Source organism: Corythoichthys intestinalis, chromosome 16 (genome assembly GCF_030265065.1).
Source record: "Corythoichthys intestinalis isolate RoL2023-P3 chromosome 16, ASM3026506v1, whole genome shotgun sequence".
Taxonomy (NCBI): Eukaryota; Metazoa; Chordata; class Actinopteri; order Syngnathiformes; family Syngnathidae; genus Corythoichthys; species Corythoichthys intestinalis.
This window is the reverse complement of record NC_080410.1, coordinates 21,717,812-21,740,362: the sequence shown is the minus strand read 5'-3', so window position 1 is coordinate 21,740,362 and position 22,551 is coordinate 21,717,812. Positions and strand designations below refer to the sequence as shown.

Genomic DNA, 22,551 nt, shown 5'->3' with positions numbered 1-22,551 from the left:
CTGCTTGCAGGGTTAGTTTATTAGCTTTTTATTTGCATTTATAGTTTTTTTTTTTAATAGTAAATTTGGTTTTTAATGTAATTACGGTCTGGTATTATGGTCTTTATTGATCACGATAGAAATACATTGAACCAAATGGTACTTTTCAGTCATAGTCAACTTTTCTGTGCGTTTAGCCTTTTCTTTAACACATCATTTGTAATTTCCCCAAAGACAATTGCATCAACTTTTACTGTTGGGTTGGTGCTTTATATAAGCGCGTATATTTCCAATTTGTGGTTTGTTGCATTGTATCGGTGTCATTGCTGCAGAATGAAGTAACACAGGAAGTTGCCCCTGCAAATCTGACACATTTCTGAGAATATTGAGTAGTACTGAAGAATTGGTATTGAATTTACTAACCTGGCACGCCAGACAGACTTCAATATATCCACCACAGGAATATTTCACAAGTCTGTATTGCACGATGAATCCGGTAAGGTCGTCTGCTAGATTAGCAAATTCTAGGCAAATTCAGAAAGTGGACTTTAGGTCAAATGAATGAAGAAATGAAATTTTAAAAAGTCTTTAATTTATATATTTAAAATTAAACATCTGAATTGCATTCTACCACCTCCAAAGGCACAGTCATACTTACAGTAGACCAAATCCATTAAACACTGCCACTGAACATGTTTAGTTTACTCACTTTATATTGTTTATAAGAAACAATGCACTTTAAAAAAAGACTAAACATTATACTAACAATGAAATACTGTATTTTGTATCAGCTGAAGACTGTTATGATATGTAATTAGTTGTGGTTTAGATTTGGACTCCCTAGAAATAATAAAAGTGATAGAAACAAGAAGGCCTACATTATGGTGAGTAAAAAGTAAATTCCGACACAAGAATATGTGTATCAACCAACCGTGACAGTGTTTACAAAATTTAGTTTATGAAGCAAAACAAAGCCATTAGCAGGAATGCATTGATATAGTGGAGGACAGAGTGGATTAATCATCACCACACACATCAAAACTGCAGGGATGTGACGTTAATTTGAAATGTGACACCTGCAACTCACAATTTAACACACAATACTTCAAAGATGAAAATGATTTCAAGAGAATTGTGTCAGACTTAATGTAAGGTGTGAGACAGTATGTGCAAAGACGCTAGATCTTAGCCTGTGTGTCGATAACTCTTCAGACATAACACGAGGATCGATAACAGAACATATAATCACACAAAAAAAAATCCATAATTCCTACAAGGTTTGTCTAAAATGTGTGACTTCACAGCACCACACACTGCACAATAGGTTCACTTTGTGACAGCAAAACTCAAAAGTAATGGAAAATTCAACAGTGGCATGTATTACCTGTACTTTCTCAGGCACAGACACATAACTTTAGACAAGAATAAAACAAACCAGGCTTGGCACAAAGAGAACTATCTTGAAATAGGTGGTCAAAATTATTTTTCAAAGGAAAATGAGTGAACATGAACAATAATTTGTAAAATTAATATAGGGATGAAGCACTTGAAACATAAATATGTGACACACTGAATATTTTTGCAGCATCACATGGGAGTCCTTAGTCCACAGCTGTGGTTTTATCTGCACAGGTGTGTAGCAGCTGTGACAGGCACTCCTAGAAAACACCCCAAATGTCTCTTTACAGGCAGCAAAATTGAACATGTCTCCCACGTTAAAATGAAATGTCCTCAGAATGACCTTCAAGCACACAATCAGACCTACACAGCTCCATTTTCAAACACACTAGAGAATACACAGCAGACACACACACATGCATAAAACACACTAACAATCCCCCCCAAATTTGACTTTCTTGTTAAAAAACAAAAACAATGGCAAACATTGATAGCTCAAGGTCCAGTTATACACATTGCTGGTTTTCTTTATCACGTTAACTTTCCAGACACACACAGCACAGTGGGTTCAATGATTTTTCAATCAAGCAGTGACATTTAGAGAGAAAATTGAGTCACTACTTTCACAGACAGGAAACAGCCAGGCTCTAAGTGCTAATGCAGTGACTGGGCAAAATTCCTTCTTACAGGTCTACACAGGTGAGGGTGAAAATGCACATTGCATCTTCTTGTATTGGGGAAGCTGGTACCTTCAATCCACCTATGTGTTGATTTAATTGATCAAACAAGTGTTGTATGTGCAATAACCAGCGAGAGAGACACACAGTAAGCATAATAGACAGCAGCAAAACTTTGCACATTTACAATAGCTGCTAAATATACAGGTGTCTTCTTTTTGTAATGATCAGTTCCTCCTTCTAGTGGTCTAATACTTGTTAGTGGTCAGCTGGCCCTGTAGTGAAGAGGACCCTCTGGTCTGTTCTGGCCAGCTTGGCAGGAGGCTCCAGGGACTCGTCTCCTAACACTACAGCGTCTGACGGCAGGGACAGCTCCTGACCTTCCTCATCACTTTCCTCCTCTTCCTCCTCTTCTTCTTCTGGACCAAAAATGAAAAAACATTTTTAGGATATGCATGAGACGTAGCTGGAGTGACATAATGTTTGAGCACTGTTACCTTTGTCACCATCCAGTATGTTTAGTCCTCGTCCTAAACTGGCAAACTAATCACAAGATTGGGGATACGTGATTATGACTGTATGCTGGCAATCATATCTTGAGTTTAGGCAAGCCTGCAAGTGTTGTTACCTCTCCCATCACGGCAATGGGGGTCTCTCCTTTAGCCTGGGCTACTCTATGCTCTATCAGGTAGTACATGTACTCGTCATACAGAAGGCGGATCAAGTGAAAGGAGCCAAAACTGGCAGCACTGCGCAGAGTTAGATCCCGAATCACCATGGAGCTGGAGAATAAATGTGAGGAATGGAGTCACTAAGTTGTTTTACTCTTGTTTATCAATGTGGAATTAAATATGATCACACATTGCTTTGACTGTTCCACACCTGTAAAAGGACCACTTGAGCAGGAACAGCTTGGCAGCCTTAGGAAAGGTAGGGCTGTGTTGGTGGGGTTTTAACACCTGAGAAACCACACCATCCAGCCAAGCAGCCCATTGCTCCAATGAGTTCTGTTGCTGGAGGGTCAGCTTAAAGTCCTGCTCTAGTCTTTGGACAACGCGGTCTTCACAGCGACATACCCATGAGGCCTGCTCCTGCATAGGGTGAATAGGATCAGGGCAATCTATAAGTATTATATAACAGTCTCATGTTCTCAGTGTTTACAACAGCATAACATTACATTAACCTGAACATTAGCAAAGTCAACACGGTTGAGGTCAGAGAGCATTTGGTTGATCTGGGCAGTGTTCTGGAGGACTGCACGAGCCGCCTGGGCCAGATGGTTGAGACTGGTGTAGCGCCGCAGTGTCTGGGCAAATGCACTGGCTGATGTCACCTGAGAAGAACAAGCAATATCCAGAGAAATAATTGGAGCTGTATTGATAAGAAAAGAATCATTCTCTATTTCAGCTCATTCTTAGCACAAAAAAAGCTCTCATACCTTGACGCGAACCATTTCCTCAGGGATATTCATCATTGCGTTGGTCAACCAGCTCTCCAGGCTTTTGGCAAAGTTCCGAATTGCTTGAGTTAAGGCACCTGAGGACAGAGGGATGGATATTGCAATCATGTAATGATCATAAAGAAATCAGTTCAGTTGACTGTTTCATTGAAGAATAAAAAAAGATGTCGAGTTAAAAAAAAAAAAAAAAGGTGCTAAAAAAAAAAGAAAGAAAAAAAAGTGTTTTTTTATATTTCAATGTCTGATGAATGGAGGGACAAAAGTAAGGACGTATACTTCAATTTTGACATCTTATATTGACAGATTTTACAAACTACAGAATAATGCTTTTTAGATGCCTTACTGGGGATTGGCCTGAGAACATCAGGGATAAGGATTTCCACCAGGCCCTGATATAAGCTGTTGTCACAGTCACGGCTCCAGCGCAGCACTGGGTCATACTTGCACAGCAGCACCAGGCAGGACTTTGGGAGACGCTTTTCAGATTCGTCATGACTAGTAACATAAAAAGCTTTCATTAATATTTCAAATGATTCCACTTAAAAATCTCTTTGAATGTGTTGGATTTTTTTTGACTCAGCGATGGCGCGTGCCCTAAAAGTAACTATAAACATCATTTTTTGCATTCCAATTCAAATTTCATCCAGACACACATGCAGGTATAAACATTTGACCGTTTAGACTTAGCAATTTAGTACGCAAAGCTTGCCTTGCCCAAGGCTTGCCAATTGACGTTGAGGCAGGCAACAAGTTTTTTTTTGTCGGGCTAAGAAAACTCCTAACCTCACACCCGTATATGTATGTGAGGAATCTGAAACACTCACACAGCCAATGTGGCATCTCCAGCCTGACTCTGACTGAACCTCCAGAAGCTTTTCCACAAGGTCTCGACTAAGGTAAATTGAAGATTGACCATCACGTCTAGTATGGCCTGACAGAGAAAAAAAGGAATCTGTGAGCCATAACAAATACTGTACAATATATTTCTTTTCTACACATAGATTTTTAAAAATCCTTCCACTTCATTACCTCACAGTGTTCTCTGTAGAGTAGTTGAAAACTCTTTATGTGATCCAGTTCAATACCCTCGGGTAGCGGCTTCCCTTGGAGGTCAATATCTGGAAACTCTGGCAGTGTTCTAGTTGCATCTGGCCAAAGGACACATGACACGAAAACTCAATTAGAAAAGTCATTAAAGAAAGGGAGGGTGATTTCCTATATTAATTATGTGGTAAGGTGGCTTCAGTTAACCTCCACGCAATAGAAAATAACTAACCAAGGAACTGCTGGTACTGCTGAACCTGGGTGCTGATGTCCACCTGTCCAGAACCCTGCTGTTGAAGTTGCTGCTGTCCTGCTCCTGAAGCTGTCCCATTGGTCATTCCCTCCACTTTATGCACAGGCTTCAACCTGATTGGATGAGGACAAAGTCAATGAGACAATAAAAAGGATCATTTTGATGACTGAACCAAAACAATCCATACAGACAGAGTGGAATTGTTTTCATCAAAAGGTCTACAGTGATGTGATGCATGTACCTCTGTTTTTGAGAAAAGGGCTGTTGCCTCATAGCCAAATGTTGCTGATCTTCCATTAGGCGGAGAAGAGAAGAACCTGCCTTGATTCTCAGGCCATAATAGTGGTATTTAGAATTGCCCCTGTCAGATAACGAAATGTTTTAATTTCATGAATATATAATGGAAAATTGACATATTTTCAGTAATGTATATAAACTGTCAAAAAGGTCAAATGATTACACGGAAAATGATTATTTAATTTCAAACTAACTGAATAAACTAACTTTCACGGTTTCTCCTCTGATGTCAAACTTACAAATCCAAGGACAAGCTGTGTTTACATCACAGCCCACGTTTCCTCCCACACTAAGAACATTTTCCAAAGCTATAAGATATTGCGCATAATTTATCACGTTCAGCTAAATGTCACATTGCAGTAACCAACAATTTAGGTACTACTTGAAATGTACAGTGGGGCAAATAAGTATTTAGTCAACCACTAATTGTGCAAGTTCTCCCACTTGAAAATATTAGAGAGGCTTGTAATTGACAACATGGGTAAACCTCAACCACGAGAGACAGAATGTGGGAAAAAAACAGAAAATCACATTGTTTGATTTTTAAAGAATTTATTTACAGATCATGGTGGAAAATAAGTATTTGGTCAATACCAAAAGTTCATCTGAATACTTTGTTATGTACCCTTTGTTGGCAATAACAGGCCAAACGTTTTCTGTAACTCTTCACAAGCTTTTCACACACTCACACTGTTGCTGGTATTTTGGCCTATTCCTCCATGCAGATCTCCTCTAGAGCAGTGATGTTTTGGGGCTGTCGTTGGGCAACACAAACGTTCATCTCCTTCCACAGATTTTCTATGGGGTTGAGATCTGGAGACTGGCTAGGCCACTCCAGGACCTTGAAATGCTTCTTACGAAGCCACTCCTTTGTTGCCCTGGCTGTGTGTTTGGGATCATTGTCATGCTGAAAGACCCAGCCACGTCTCATCTTCAATGCCCTTGCTGATGGAAGGAGAGTTTCACTCAAAATCTCTCGATACATAGCCCCATTCATTCTTTCCTTTACACAGATCAGTTGTCCTGGTCCCTTTGCAGAAAAACATCCCCAAAGCATGGTGTTCTACGGATGCAATTCAGTATTCTTTATCCTCCAAACACGAGAACCTGTGTTTCTACCAAAAAGTTCTATTTTGTTTTCATCTGACCATAACACATTCTCGCAGTCCTCTTCTGGATCACCCAAATGCTCTCTAGCGAACCGCAGATGAGCCTGGACGTATACTGGCTTCAGCAGGGGGACACGTCTGGCAGTGCAGGATTTGAGTCCCTGGCGGTGCATTGTGTTACTGATAGTAGCCTTTGTTACTGTGGTCCCAGCTCTCTGTCGGTCATTCACTAGGTCCCCCCGTGTGGTTCTGGGATTTTTGCTCACCGTTCTTGTTATCATTTTGACGCCTCGGGGTGAGATCTTGCATGGAGCCCCAGATCGAGGGAGATTATCAGTGGTCTTGTATGTCTTCCATTTTCTAATAATTGCTCCCACGGTTGATTTCTTTACACCAAGCGTTTTACCTATTACAGATTCAGTCTTCCCAGCCTGGTGCAGGTCTACAATTTTGTCACTGGTGTCCTTCAACAGCTCTTTGGTCTTGGCCATAGTGGAGTTTGGAGTTTGACAGTCCAAGATTGTGGACAGGTGTCTTTTATACCGATAATCAGTTAAAACCGTTCCATTAATACAGGTAACAAGTGAAGCCTCGTTAGACCTCGTTAGAAGAAGCTAGACCTCTTTGACAGCCACAAATCTTGCTTGTTTGTAGGTGACCAAATACTTATTTTCCACTCTAATTTGGAAATAAATTCTTTAAAAATCAAACAATGTGATTTTCTTTTTTTTTTTCCACATTCTGTCACTCATGGTTGAGGTTTACCCATGTTGACAATTGTAGGCCTCTCTAATCTTTTCAAGTTGGAGAACTTGCACAATTGGTGGTTGACTAAATACTTATTTGTCCCACTGTATCTACATATAAGTTCAATGCAAAAAAAGTTGTCCAGAGTGATGAAGAGTTTGTGACACAGCTCTTAAATGATGCCCGCCAACGCTATCAAAAGAGCGTCATTGTCATAGATATATTTGTTCATAAAATGTTGGGAAAATCAACAAATGCAAAACTAGAACATCATATTGACTTCAGCTAGCATGCTACAAGTTGATTACAAAAAGATAATAGTATGTACTTCCAAATGTGCCTAATGATCCTTCTTACCGTGTACCAAGGCGTCGTGTACGCAATCCCATGAAAACAGATCGAATGAGTTTCCCGAAAGAGGCAGCATTAACAGGCTCCAGCTTCTGCTCTTGGCAATGCAGCAGGTAATGGCAGTACAGGGTTGAGCGTGGCAGACTGACTCCCTCAGCAGTCTCATAGTTGTCCAGCAACCACTGTACCTGACCGGCAGGCAAGGGAAAAGTAGGAGACTGGTGCAATTAGCAAAGATAAGACATATCAAAACACAACAAAAACTGCTCACAAAAGGTTGCATTGGTCTTTTTGGTTTTAGGATATAATCTAGCCAATCTAATTGTCCAATGTTTCAGCAGTTTTTGCTGAATTTTTGTTACGGGGGAAATAACAAAATTTTCATTTTTTAAAATTATTTATGACTCAACCGATACATTTCTTGGGTCAAGACTCAAGAGTGAGAGGGGAGTAACAGACTTTTTGGAAATGTTGATGGGTCAAACAAAAGTTGTACATTTTGACATTTAACTGCTTGTTAGGGAGCAGCATGTTTTTATAAAAAATACTGACATATCGGACATTTCGCCATATGCATTGAAAAGATTAGAAAAGGTCCAATTAAGGAAACATTCAGAGTTTATTGTTCATTTTGAGTTAATCCTAAAATTCTACCAGAAAGCCCAATATCCCTAACTTTTGTGAGTTGCATAGATATGTTGGCTCTTCGATTACACACTACATGCACATGTATTTTCTATTCAATATCAACAACAAATAGTTTGCAGACCATTTGAAATGAGAACACAAATACCTTTGTGTGCGTGCCGTGGCATACAACATTGGTATGCAATGAATTAATGACCTGAAATACTGATGGAATGTCTGCCAAAGAGAAGTTGGTACCCATTATCATATGGAATTCTACATGATGCTTTTGGGGCATTTCAAGCAATTCAAAGCCACCCCTGTACATGCACTGCAATGGTATGAAAGCAATGAGATCATGGTTTGGTTTTCCTTTAGCTGGAAAACACAGTTAAAAATATAGTATGCTTCAAGAGCTACAAATGGGTTCAATAATACAGGATTGCATTGTTTGTATTAAAATTCTCCTGTGGTGATAATCTCGCCATTTTTAATTGTGCTTTCCACATGACGACATTAGTGTGTGGCACCAAAGGGTTGTGCAAATGAAAACAGAATGAAAAGAAATTCCTTCGCTTGGAGCCTCTGCATACCTTCTTGTCTGCCGACGGCACGCTACTCTCCTCGCCCTCTGTTATACTCACAGTGGCTGGGGAGGCGCGGGCTGTGTGGGAGTAGCTCTGACTGTTGCCAGCTGACCCGCCGCTGCTACTGCTGCTGCTGCTGCTGCCCAACATGTAACCCCCCTGGATCACATAACTTCCTGCGCCACCACCATTAGTTCCTGCCCCATCCCCTGACCCATTTGTGGTACCACCTGTGGATACCACTGTGGCCCCTCCCCCTGTTGCACTGCTAGGCTGAGCCACAAACATGGACACGGCGCCTGTTGTGCCAGTGGTCACAGAGACAGTTAGAGGTGTGCCAGGGGTGGAGGCCTGCGTGCCTGAGGTTGGCTGACCTTCATAGTACTGGCCAGCAGTGGACTGAGTGTACAGGGCTGTGTCACTATAAGGGAAAGTGCCGGAACGACTGGATGGGAGATTAAAATAAATGTTAGAACCCTGAAAACTGAAGCTGTAAAAGTCAAGAGTTTGTTTGCCAATGTCAGATAAGAAATGACTAACATAGTGCTGGTGGTGTAGTTGGTATCTCCTCCTTCCACATACTGCACTTGATTGGTGTACACATGTTGAACCTGGACTGGTGTGAGCTGTTGTTGCTATGAAAACAAATAAACATACATGACAGTTCAAGAGGTGTTAGATACATTTGATGCCTTGACTTTTTCGATATATTCATCGTCAATTTGGCAGATTTTTTTTTTTTTTTTTTTTTGCTTCAACTTGAGAGCACAAACCTGAGATATGAGCGCTTTATGATGGCCGAGAACACAATTATACAAAACTTAACAATACACAGTGGCAATAAACAACAAGTAGGCTTCTGTTTAATGACACTCACAGATGTTTTAATATCAGACTAAAGACAACAAAACAAACTGAATTGCCATTTAAAATAACTACACAGCTTTGCTGCAGGAAAGTTTAAATAGCTTAATGATAGGAAATAATACACACACAAAAAAAAAAACACGCCCATGCTAATTGTTAGCATTGACAGTGTAAGGAAAGGATATTTGGACACAAACAGTGGAGCAACAAGTGTAGATTGATGAACAATAATAACAGGCAGGTATTCTTTATCCTCCATAAAAAATGAGATACAGAATCACTTACTGTAGTAGTATTAACAGAATTACTATTTTTGGTCGCTCTGCATGAGTCTATTATACTGCCCCTCCTGGTGGTCAAAATGGACACACCAGAGGAGGTAGCACGACTAAGTGAATTGCAGCATTAAATCATTCGAACTGCTTACATTCTAGCTACTGTAATTATTTTATTACTTTATTTTCATAAGGTATAATATTGTAAAGTGCTTTTTTTTCCTGACCTCAAGGCACCATTATACCCACTTCATTATGAATACCAGTTAACTCCATAGATGCTATCTTACTTGTGTCCCTGACCTACTTGTAGCTGGTAGCAGTCGGCAGCTGGCGAGTCTTTCTCCACATGCATAGATAACCAGTAGAGCGACTGCTTATAGTGAATAATGTCGAAAGGGATCTAGATGGTGTCCTAGACTGCATGATGTCTTTCTTCCTTAGATTCTGTCCTGACTAATTCTGTCACTCGACTGCCAAAAAAAAAGAGCTAAATCCCACCACACTGATGATGTATTGCAAAGTGGCAATAAAATCTAGCCACCCATGGTCACAACTGAATTGTATACACAGGTATTTCCAAATTGATGACCTTACCTCTGGGGTTATATGAACTGGCTGTAGACCGGCAACACTGAGCTGTGAGCCAGGCTCAGTCTTGGCTATTTGAGAGGTGGCCTGGACCACAGACCTCTAAACAAACAAAGACAAGAGGAGTTTAGGGTGCAAAGTACAACACACAATGATGGGCTGTTTACCTGTTGGGCTGTTTGAACCTGTTGAACAACCTGCGTGGGTACACCTGTCGGGACAACAGCTGGAGGGGAACTGGAGTCTGAGACACTGTCGCTTGAGTGAAGGGAACCCTCTGCTAGACAAACAACTCATAAAAGTTGGCTACAAGAAAAGGTGCACATGCAATTGTAACTGTCATTGAACCACCTAGTGCTAAAGCAGCTTTTCGAAGTCCAGTGCTAAAAAGGTGTGATGCATTACCTGTAACTGTAACAACTATATACTGTGGAGCAGTTTGGCCATTTCCAGACTGTGTGGGGGAGCCTTGTATTTCTGCTGTCACATAATGTGTCTGTGCGGGCTGAGTCTGAGCTGTTGATTGGGTTTGACTGCCAGCACTGGGCTTTTGGGTACTGATTGAAGTGGCCTGTTCAGTGGGTGCAGTTTGAGCTGTTGGAGTGACAACAGTAGGGGTGACCACAGCGGTTTGAATTTCAGACAGGAACTGAGATGCAGTTGCAGGAGTGGAGCTGGCATCAGGCTGTCCAGATGTGACAACAGTTCCTTGAGATGGGGCTGCTGGCTGGATCTCGCCAACATAGCCTGAGGTGGCCATGACACTGGCTGGGCAACCCCTCTGAAAGCAATAAACAAGAATATATAATTATTTTATGGTTAAATATTGTAAGCTATGAGTTAAATTCTAAGCAGAACAGTATGAATGCTGAACACATACAATGGCAAGACTCTTTTCATTTTAGTATCATATAACAATTAACAATTTGGTAATTTAGAGCGCAGTTTTTCAAATAACAACAGAAAACACATAGGCAATCACAAGTTTTAATGATGGCATGTGTTTACCTTTCCACATCAACCCTCTTGAAATAAGGCATTCAAAACAAAAGTATAGGAGGCTGTTGCAGTACTCTTCCCATTTGTTCCCTCGATGCAATTATCGTTCTGAAATACTGCTTGCCAGTTAATGATAGAGCTAATGTGGAAGCCACCAGCGAGGTGGGGCATCAGTGTCTTATTACCTGTAATGTGATCACACTGCCTCTTAACTGCGGTACAAGGTAGCAAAGGAATAGGATGCATTGTAAGTTGGAGCATAGAATACTACACTGTAGGGAAAAAAATCTTCTCAACAATCTATGGAGGACCAAACAAAGTTGACTTTTGAATTACACTATCAGGTGTTAGTTTTACATTGATTAATATGTTAGTATAGATGAAATAACATCTAAATGTCTTACACTGGGTCATCAGTTTTTATGGTGTGCCTAATGCTGAGGCCCCAAAGTTGTGTGATGTCTTTTAAACCTCTGTTCTGAGAGAGATTAATCAGGTGTGCTGCAGAAAATTATCCAATTTCAATCTGAAAACTAGAAGTGGGTTGTAACCATCTATATTTACTCCGCTAAATTTAATGAAGTAAATTTTGGGATTCATGGTATTTGTCTGATAAGTTTTAATACAGCAAACTTTTTTTTACTTGAGTATTTTTGTAAAGAGGAATTGTTAATTTTACCCAGAAACATTGATCTTCATTCCACCCTTTTTTGTCTCAAAAGACTTGTGTCAGATGACAGTTTTACCAATTCGACAAAACAACTATTGACGTTTGATTTCATTTCTCATATTAACTCAGTCAGGTGTTCACATGACAGCAGACAGCCTCCAGGGCATAATACAGAAGCATTGTTTTAAAAATTACTCATTTTCATGAAACATGGCAGAAATCTGTATACACCTACATAAAGTGAGGATGAGGAGTACAGAGAAAATGGAAAAACAAAGGCGATATATCATGCACTACCATCTGTGCCTGCCTAAATTATCAGAGTTACAGTCCATAAGAACTCCCCTTTGAACTTAAAAAAAACATACACTGTCTCAGGCTGTCGCAGTCTGTTTGCGAAATGTATGAATGCTCTGTGGAATAAAACCTGCATATCAACCAAAGCACGTAAATGCAAATTTAAGTTTGTTCAACTAAATCAGACTGTTGGAGTCCTCTGTTCCTCGCAGTCCAAGCGGCGGTGTGCACTCAATAGGAGTAGGAAGAAAATCTATCTGCATTTGTACGCACAAAACTGAAGATAAAGAATTCATATTGTTTTTGAACAGTGAAAGAGATGTCAGCACTACTAATAAATGTGTGTGAATCCACCTGTTAAAATTAAACACAATCAAATTACAGTCTAGCTAACTAGATGTTTAAGCATCTTTGTTGATTCTATTTTGTTGTTTCCTGCATACAATCAAAGCAAGTGATAATTGTGGTAAAGTGAAATACAAGCTTGTGAATTCCTATTTTGTACTTATACCTAATAAACTGACATGTGCTATTTAATCAAATTTACAAGGTGAATCACTAATTACTCAGTACTTGAGTTGTATTTTTTTTCACTGAATACTTGCTCTTGCATTTATCTGGAGTAGCACTTTTTACTTTGACTTGAGTCATTATTTTAAAGTAACAGTCCTTTTGAATACAATTTTTGGTTACACCACTGTGAGAAAATTATTTATCACAATTAAGTATTTTTCATCAGCTATGTAAGCACATAGAGTAGAGAGACAATCAGAACAATAAAATGCAAGACGGCAGAAGGTCCAATTAACCTTTTGCCCAAGGGCGAAGGTTTGCATAGGGACGGTAGGGACATAACACTACCAGCCTTTCCAGGATGCTGAAATTGTCCACACCAACTTTTAAGAAACCTTTTTTGCATTATATAATGGGTTCAGTTATATAATAATAGTATTAATATAATATATAATCATTAAGTGCATCATTTTCATTATATTCAGACTTACATTTATCCCCTTTTCACTTGCTGAATGTGCCGGTCCATTTTTTAACCTCCTCAAACGCACATTTGATTGGCTGATGACTTGAGCCCCCCCTTCCACCGCCACAAACGTACACTCACACAGCCCCGACAGATTCATGTCAACAACATGCAGCCTCCTCCGCCCCCTTCGAAGAGAAAGGATATTAGAAGTTTTTTTTTTAGCCAGCAGCAGTCACTGTAAGTAATGTAAAAAGACATCAATGTTGTGGAGGTGGGGGAAACACCACTAATTTTGACACTGAAAGTCAGACCTGCATCAGAGTTAGCATAACATTAAACTGTGTGAACTTGCTAAGCTGCAAAAATACTGCGGTCAGGCCAGCCTCCACGATCAACAACAAAGCTAGCAATCCCTCATTTGGATTATTGTTTGCAATTCGAGCATTACGGAAATGCAACGCGGTGGCTTCAGAGTGCATGTCCCTTTATTTTAAAAAACAAAAACAGAAAAAAAAACGGGGAGTTATCCAAGAATGGGTCCACTTAAGGGGGACACAATCGAACGTTGTATTGCCTGAAACCATATACAAGAACGTTAGTATAAGTCAATACAAATTTTTTTTTTGCATTGATCATTTAGCTTATCAATTAATTAGGTTCATATTCGTGAGAAATGTTGTCCTAACCCCCGTTCAATAATCTGTTTGTTCTTATTAATGTCCCATCACTGGCAAAAAGTGTACATGAAGGTTATTCTGTTATATCGTCCCTACCAATGTTGAGATTAAACCTACGCCCTTGATTTTGCCACTTATACAGTCAGGGTAGTCTTCTCTTCATCTGCTAAAATGGACCAGATTCCACAGACTAAGTAAATATGGGAGTAAATTGGGGTCAATATTGTATCAATTTAAATGTTTGTGACATTTTTGTTTGGTGGTGTGAGATTTTTTTTTCCAAAATGTAAGATAACGACGGAGAAGCAGAGCTATTGGGTGATTGGGCCCAAAAGTGGATTTGGAACTTCAAAACAGGCCACCTTTAATTGAATGACTTGAAAAGAAAACCACAACAATTAGACACAAAATAGAATAGCCTTTTCCGTGTAAGGTTTTTACAGAAAAATCGTATCTTGTGGTCATCTCTCTTATTACTGTATATCAGTGACGTGCGGTCAGGGGAGGCAGGTGAGGCAGAGCCTCACCTGTCATCATGACAAAAAAATAATTATAGCATCAAATTTATATGAATATTTGTCCATTGCTCTTTATGTATGACTCATTTCAAACATTTTTTATAGTCAAAATCGCTGAATTTGCCTATTTCCTGTTCAAATAAAGAAATGAAACGAGAGGTGCGGCAGCAACGAGTACAGCCTCACCTCTGATTGCGCAATCCATTACAAACTGGGTTGATACATGGAATTGGAGCGTGCTGGTTGCCGTACATCTGCATGTCGCCATTATAATGTTTCCAGATACGTTTATTTGACCTGATTTTCCACAGTCTGGCTAATGTCTTTATCCCTTAAAGTTTAATGTTTGTTAGCGACATATTTAGTTTTGCTGATGGGAAATAAAACCGCAGTGAAAAGGCACAGATTGCGGCAGATAGTACTCTGCCGCACTGCAAGGGGGCGTACGTGAAACTGGACTTTCCGTTAAATGTGGACGCGGTTAACACAACACCGGAGCTAAAAGGTTTGCTTCAAACTACGGGACAGAAGATAACTCGCGCTTTTCAAACGGACTGGTACACCCGAAAAAAAGACTGGCTATGTGGCTGTCCTTCGAAAAAATCGGCTTTGCTGCTTTCCCTGCCTTTTTTTCTCAACTTGTGCCAATGTCTGGACTAACACGAGATATTGTGACATTAAAAAACTACCACGAAGCCTCAGCAAACACGAGAGCTCGACCACTCACATTCAAAGCCTGATTGCTTTTAAAACTTTTGGAAGCTCAAGGATCGATTTGGCTTTGACGAACAGCGGAATCTCAACGGTAGCATCCAGAATGCTAAGGTAAAGAGTTTGAAATACCTCATTAATGCAACCTGCATCCTAGCTAAACAGGAGTTAACATTTTGTGGTAACGATGAGCGTGTAAGCTCTTCTAAACGTGGCATATATGTAGAACGATTACATGGTTTTGCTGAGAAAGATGAAAGGTTAGCTAGACTTTTGGACACATCCACTGTGTTTTCTGGCTTGTCAAATAGAACACAGAACGATCTAATTGAAGCAATCCTCTCCATTGAGGCGGAGAGATTTTTTTTAAAGTAAAGGAAAATAAGGAGGACTTTTACAAAAAGGGCGTAGGTTTGCATAGGGACGGTAGGGACATAACACTACCAAGTTTTCAGGATGCTAAAATTGTCCCCACCAACTTTTAAGCAACCTTACCTTTTTTGCATGATATAATGTTCAGTTATATAGAGAATTTAGATCTTTCAATAGTTCCATATGTTGTAAGGATAGAATTGACCCTACCATTATTAAGTGAATTATTTTCATTATGTTTATGTTTGCTAATAAAAACCAGACATTTATTGAGGAAGTTTTCAAAATGTTTCTTTAGTATTTTTTGAAAACAAATGTTTGAATCGAACAGTGTATCATCTGAACCAATGCATGTAAAAGTTATTATCAGAAGATAAGGATTTATTTTGCATTGATCATTTTGCCTATTAATTAATTAGGTTCATATACATGAGAAATGTGGCCCTTTGCCCCCTTCATCCAATCTGTTTGGTCTAATTAATGTCCCGTCCCCAGCAAAAAGTGTACCTACATGCAGGTTATGCTGTTATATTGTCCCTACGAATGTTGATACCAAACCTATGCCCTTCCAAAGTAACGCCGGTTTTTGTGGTGAAGGACAGGCGCAAGAGCACAAAGTTTTCATTTCAATCTTATTAAAAAAGAAAAAAAAAAAGAGCTTAGACCAAGAAAAATACAATAGAATATTTAAAAACTAAATTTTGGCCTTAAATAAAATATTCTTTGTTTTTCTTTTCACACTTTTTGTTTAGCAATCTGTAATAAATTGATTAAAGTATCAGAATTAAAAGTTTTAAAAACAACTGAATATTTCACTAAAGGTCAGAATTGAATTCTGTGGTTTTGTACACCATTCTTTACTCTCATTTATTTTGCATGAATTATAGAATTGCGACGACCAACACATTGAGGGTGTAGAGCAAATGCATGTTATTTTCTTACTTTTACGTATCGATAATATGTACCGTGTGTGCGTGTTTTGTGAAGAATGCTGATGAGATATGAAATAACCAGTAGCCAATTGAATAAGCTACCCTTTTGGGTTTATATATTTGGAAATCTGACACTAAAGGAGTCAGTGCCTCACCAACCATGAACCTCACCACACGTCCCTGCTGTATATGCTTCAAAATACATGACTCCCACGCAGTCGCTTTCTTTTGCCACGCCTCTTGAGTCGTCAATGTCCGCCACATGCCCTCGCTGGCTGTCTCTCTTGACAATTACAGTATTTATACGGAAGGTAACACGATCGTGTCCTTATTTAAACACTATCGCAATTATTGTTAACACGTTTTTCGAATATTGGCTGTGGTAAATTGACATCTCTTTGTGTATGGATTCTATGGAACGATACGTGCCGATGGACTTTTGTTAGAAGACGCTGTTGAATCCGCGTTACGACTAAAGGACGAATAAAAGAGCGAGGCACAGCACGGCCAACTAGGAACTCTAACTAATTCTGTGATGTATAAAACAACACGAGCCAGGTGTGGCGTGACTCCAGTGTCGCCAAGTATCTCCAAACAGTGCTCCCGAGCGCTCCAACAACCGCCATTTTGTAACTGTTACCTTTCGCTTTTGACATCGCCATAACAACGGCCCGCAGCATCCTGGCTGCGTCGTCACGGCAGGCAGACTGACAACCCAGACACGAGTGGGTGCAAATGGCCACATTCCGGACAACCACAAGTAACATTATCGGCACTACAGCTAGTTTGCAGAGTAATGTTTTAATCCAGCTGCCTGATAGAAATAAGGGTTAAAAAGCCCCCTCGTTTCATCCAGTATTGGGCGTAAAATATTCCGTGGGCGCCACGGGCTTCACCTGTGATTCCACGTGTGTATTTCCCGGCGTTAAAAGCTCTTCTTTTAAATTTATGGCCGATTCAGTCCTTGTTGTTGTTGATTCTCGTTGCCGGGTTCTTGTCGCCAGGGCTACCGTGGCTATGGCGCTTCGTCCTCACCAGGGCAACTGTTGCTACCCACCCCTCTCCCTTTTCTCCCCCTGCGTGAGCCTGATTGGCTGGCTACGATCGAATTCTCTTAAAGTGATAGTACTAGCACATTTTTACGACAAAGCCCTACACGCCCATTTTTCTGACGGTATCCAAGCAGATGCAGCACAATGCAAGTAATCCCCCCTCCATCGCGAGTTAGAGTTCAATACCGACCCTCGATATGTTTTATCGTAATCATGGCACTTATTTTTCCTCAGGTATTTAAACAAATGCTGCATTTGCTTTCTGAAGGTGTAGGGGTTGGATTGAAGAGGATTGTGACGTCCAGTAAACTTAAGCAAAAAGTAAAATGAGCTGCAATACTTCCAATTTTCATCTTCTTTCTTAGTCAGATTTTCTGTCAAACAAAGTAGTGAGCTGCCATCTAGTGGTTAATTATACCCCCCCCCCCTTCAAAAAAAAAAAAAAAAGGTCAAACAGTGTAAACACAAATTCAGAACCCACATTAGAGGGGGGATTCCAGTGATTTAAATGCTTTTAACATTATTATCAGTTTTCTAAAATAATAGCCTACTGAAATTGTGTTGGCAATTGTGTTCCCCCTTTATCCTCTGGAATGCTGGCCATCTCTTCTAAATTGGCATAAATTGGAGAGATCGTGCAATTGACCTTTTGCTGGGAAGGTCAAATAGCTCTGTTCCTCTTTCAATATGTTACAGTCTATTAGGATGCCAGATAACTGAAAAAATAACCGTTTTCATTAAAAATGTGATAACCTGGTGCTGTTTTATAGATACAGTGTATCGCAAAAGTGAGTACACCCCTCGGATTCTGCAGATATATATCTTTTCATGGGACAACACTGACAAAATGAAACTATGACAAAATGAAAAGTAGTCTGTGTGCAGCTTATTTAATAGAGTTAATTTATTTTCCCGTCAAAATACCTCAAAATATAGCCATTATTATCTAAGCCCCAGGCAACAAAAGTGACTACACTCCTATGAAAAAACGCACATCCCTAAATGTCCAAATTGAGTACTACTTGTCATTTTCCCTCCAAAATGTCATGTGACTCATTACAGGAGTGCTGTGGGTATTGCTGCAGAGATTAAAAAGGTGGGGCTCAGCCTGTTAGTTCAAAGACCATACGCCGTACTCTACATCAAATTGGTGTGCATGGCTTTCCCCCCAGCGGGACGCCTCTTCTGAATACAGTACACAAGAAATTCGTCAAACCTTTTCTTTTATCCCAGGCAGTAGTAGGTGGTTTTATTTACGTGACATGTTTCGGCGAGCACTTCCGCCTTGGTCAGACAGTACATAAGAAAGCCCGCCCGTCTCATCAGACCATAGGACATGGTTCCAGCAATCCATGTGCTTTGTTGACATGTCTTCGCAAACTGTTTGCAGGCTTTCTTGTGTACCGTCTTCAGATGACAGTCATGCACACAAATTTGATGTAGAGTACGGCGTACGGTCTGAGCACTAACAGGCTGACCCCCCACCTCTTCAATTATTTGCAGCAATGCTGACAGCACTCCTGTCACGAGTCACATGACATTTTGGAGGGAAAATGACAAGCAGTACTCAATTTGGACATTTAGGGATGTGCATTTTTTCATAGGGGTGTACTCACTTTTGTTGCCAGGGGTTTAGATATTAATGGCTATATTTTGAGTTATTTTGAGGGGAAAATAAATACACTGTATTATATAAGCTGCACACAGACTTCTTTTTATTGTGTCAAAGTTTCATTTTGTCATTGTTGTCCCATGAAAAGATATACTTAAATATCTGCAGAAATGCGTGGGGTGTACTCACTTTTGTGATACACTGCATATTAAAAATTAGGTGCCAGTACTTTGTGGTAGAAATGGCGATGAAAATTTTTACCTTCCAAAGATGAAGTCGCTCCTTCAGACATCACTGCAATGTGCCACAATGTTCAGCGTCATCTTGGGTATGCATGGAGTCCATCGGAGATCATACCCCACAAAATCAAATTAATAAAGATTATACATTCAGCATTTGTTTAATTGTTGTGTGCTTAATATACAGTGAAGAAAATAAGTACTTGAGCACCCTGCTATTTTGCAAGTTCTCTCACTTTGAAATGATGGAGGTGTCTTAAATTTTCATCGTAGATGCATGTCCACTGTGAGAGAGATAATCTAAAAAGGAAAATCCAGAAATCATAATGCATAATTTTTTTTTAGCAATTTACTTGTGTGATACAGCTGCAAATAAGTATTTAAACACCTGCGAAAATGCTAATACTTGGTAGAGTAGCCTTTGTTTGCAATTACAGAAGTCAAACGTTTCCTGTAGTTTTTCACCAGATTTGCACACACAGCAGGAGGGATCTTGGCCCACCCATCTGTCAGGTTTCTGGGCTGTCACTGAGAAACATGGAGTTTGAGCTCACTCCAAAGGTTTTCTATTGGGTTTAGGTCTGGAGACTGGCTAGGCCATGTTAGAACCTTGTTATGCTTCCTATGGAGCTACTCCTTGGTTTTCCTGGCTGTGTGCTTCGGGTCATTGTCATGTTGGAAGACCCAGGCACGACCCATCTTCAATGCTCTGACTGAAGGAAGGAGGTTGTTCCACAAAATCTCACAATACAAGGCCCCAGTCATCCTCTCTTTAATACAGTGCACTCGTCCTGTCCCATGCGCAGAAAAACACCCCCGAAGCATGCTACCACCCCCCATGCTTCACAGTAGGGATGGTGTTCTTGAGATAGTACTCATCATTCTTTTTCTCCCAAACACGATTAGTGGAATTATGACCAAAAAGTTCTATTTTACTCTAATCTGACCACAAAACCTGCTCCCATGACTCCTCTGCATCATCCAAATGGTCATAGGCAAACTTAAAACGGGCCTTGACGTGCTGGCTTAAGCAGGGGAACCTTCCGTGCCATGCATGATTTCGAACCATGACGTCTAGTGTATTGCCAACAGTAACCTTGGAGCAACAGCAATATAAATGAATTAATTGACTCAGTTATAAACTTTTGACTCTCCCCCCCCAAATTAATTTCACATTTAGAATGCCATTTAGTTTCCTTGCCATTGTCATATTAATGGCAAATTCATCATGCTATTGTAATATTCTAAATGAATGCCCTTTGACTGGTGGTTCCACAGATAAAAGGTGTTTGATTGTAGAGCAACTCATAACTAACTACAGTTCTGTTATCAGACTTTGAAAATGTCACCAGTGATGGCTCTGTTCTCTCTGCTCACCTTTTTGTTTAAAAAAATAATAGGACAAAGTCATTACCAAGAACATGAGGTGGCAATGTGGAAATCATACACATTTTAATTTGTGGTTTTTAAATGGCACAACCACACAATACATAGGCAATTGGGATTGTGTTTTAATATATTGTTAAAGTTGTGTTTGTTAACGTATTTATGAAAAAAATCTAATTAACAGTGAATGATTTTATATATATTGTTTTCACTATTTCGTGTACTTTACTTTCTACTAATTTTTTTTTTTTTTAATTATGTTTAGCGTCTCATCTAATGTCAAACTTCATAGATGAATAAAGATGATTTTACCCAAGAGCAGCAGCTGAGTTTATGAATGAGGAATTTGTCATAAAGGATGACAAAAATTTATTCTTGCAAAACATGTTTATTATAGAGCAAAAACAATCTCATTGTTTCACATTTAGTCTCATTATCTGTACAATATACAGTACTCATAAATCAAGATTATGAAATGTTTTACATATGCAACTGAAATTATCAAAAGGTAATTAAACCACTTGACGTGCTTCTGACCTTTGGTCTGGTTTTTATTCTTCATAAAGGTCTCGGATGGTATCTCTCATATTTATTGTCTCAGAGAATAATGCATGCACAATACTCATACCTCCCGTAGATGGCTTCAGTTTGCTTTATAAACCCTGGTTGGGTCACCCACAGAGTCATAGCTGTTGCAGACAGGGATACGGAAACCTAATTGCTGCGCAACATTAAGTTCGCCTTTGTAGCTCTTCAATTATTTCCTTGGGGTGCTATGTGGAAAGTTCTGCTTTTGGCAGTGTGTTTGCTGGCGAACGAAGTTCATACCATGGACAGCCCAGTGTATGGTGTCAAGCTTTGTGGTCGGGAATTCATCCGAGCAGTCATCTTCACTTGTGGTGGCTCAAGATGGAGACGATCGCTTCGGACTTCAGGTGAGACATTGGCCTTGTCTCTTACATAAAGAAATATAAATTTCTTCTCTAATGCACACCACTAAATAATCCATTAAAATAGAAAAATATACACACCCACACAACAATTTACAAACACAAATGCATATGTACTGTATGTACACAATTTTTGTTTCCAGATATTGTGATTTGCCACTTTGAATTCCTTTGACTCAACGCAACTTTTGCTCACAATTCTGCAGCAGAAGACCCATTCAACTCCCATCAAGAGTCTTCAGAGGAATTGAATCACAATCCTGTGATGGAGAGTATACTCCACAGAAATAGAGATCTGGATTTCATATCAAGTGAAAACCAAGACAGAATCTTCAGTCGGCCAACTCGTTCTTTCATCACTGAAGAGATTCTTGAAGCCCTGCGAAAAGCAGATCGTAAGGGTCGGGACGTGGTTTTGGGTCTTTCCAATGCATGCTGCAAGTGGGGCTGCAGCAAGAGTGAGATTAGTTCTCTTTGCTGAGAACCAAACAACCATTGATTGATCATCTGAGGCTAAAAATACATTTCAGTGATAGAAATAAATAGGGAACCTCTGAATAAAAAAAAAAAAAAGGTTCATAAAATATGAACGTGGATCAATTAGGTGATTAACATTAAGTTGTTGTAAATCTGCAACGCCTGCCTTGAGAGGGTCAACAATAAAGCTTTTATTGTAAGATGATCACTATTAAACACACGAATACTGTATATACTGTACATTCATTTTTTTCTCTCATGAACCCTAGGTGTCCTTAGAGTAAAAAATGTTTCATCATTTGTCGGGAGGATGGATGAATTGTGTCAGAATTATGTCATATTATGTGTTGTGATATAGCATTCACTGTTTTATTAGTATTTTATTCAATATTCCAAAACACTCAATAAATGCTTTT

General features: G+C 39.6%; 2 protein-coding genes across 9 annotated transcripts; one reads left to right on the top strand and one right to left on the bottom strand.

Moving 5' to 3' along the window:
• Window positions 1-584: 584 nt before the first annotated feature.
• rfx1a (regulatory factor X, 1a (influences HLA class II expression)) lies at window positions 585-17,455 on the bottom strand. Of its 8 annotated transcripts, none has more exons than XM_057817811.1 (19): window positions 17,316-17,455; window positions 13,232-13,394; window positions 10,667-11,042; window positions 10,429-10,541; window positions 10,268-10,363; window positions 9,069-9,163; window positions 8,535-8,973; window positions 7,321-7,502; window positions 5,052-5,171; window positions 4,790-4,923; window positions 4,543-4,661; window positions 4,338-4,444; window positions 3,857-4,008; window positions 3,493-3,590; window positions 3,238-3,387; window positions 2,937-3,145; window positions 2,683-2,836; window positions 2,552-2,597; window positions 585-2,473 (listed from the first exon to the last, which is right to left on the bottom strand). In XM_057817811.1, exons 2-19 carry the CDS (start codon window positions 13,364-13,366, stop codon window positions 2,313-2,315), a joined length of 2,886 nt encoding a protein of 961 aa, XP_057673794.1. In that variant the 5' UTR covers window positions 13,367-13,394; window positions 17,316-17,455; the 3' UTR covers window positions 585-2,312. The 8 variants fall into 8 exon arrangements, with proteins under 8 accessions (XP_057673794.1, XP_057673798.1, XP_057673799.1 ...); XM_057817815.1 differs by having other exon boundaries at window positions 585-2,470; XM_057817816.1 differs by having other exon boundaries at window positions 7,321-7,496.
• A 3,773-nt stretch (window positions 17,456-21,228) lies between these two features.
• rln3a (relaxin 3a) lies at window positions 21,229-22,259 on the top strand. Its single transcript, XM_057860578.1, has 2 exons — window positions 21,229-21,643; window positions 21,865-22,259. Exons 1-2 carry the CDS (start codon window positions 21,484-21,486, stop codon window positions 22,137-22,139), a joined length of 435 nt encoding a protein of 144 aa, XP_057716561.1. The 5' UTR covers window positions 21,229-21,483; the 3' UTR covers window positions 22,140-22,259.
• Window positions 22,260-22,551: the final 292 nt, after the last annotated feature.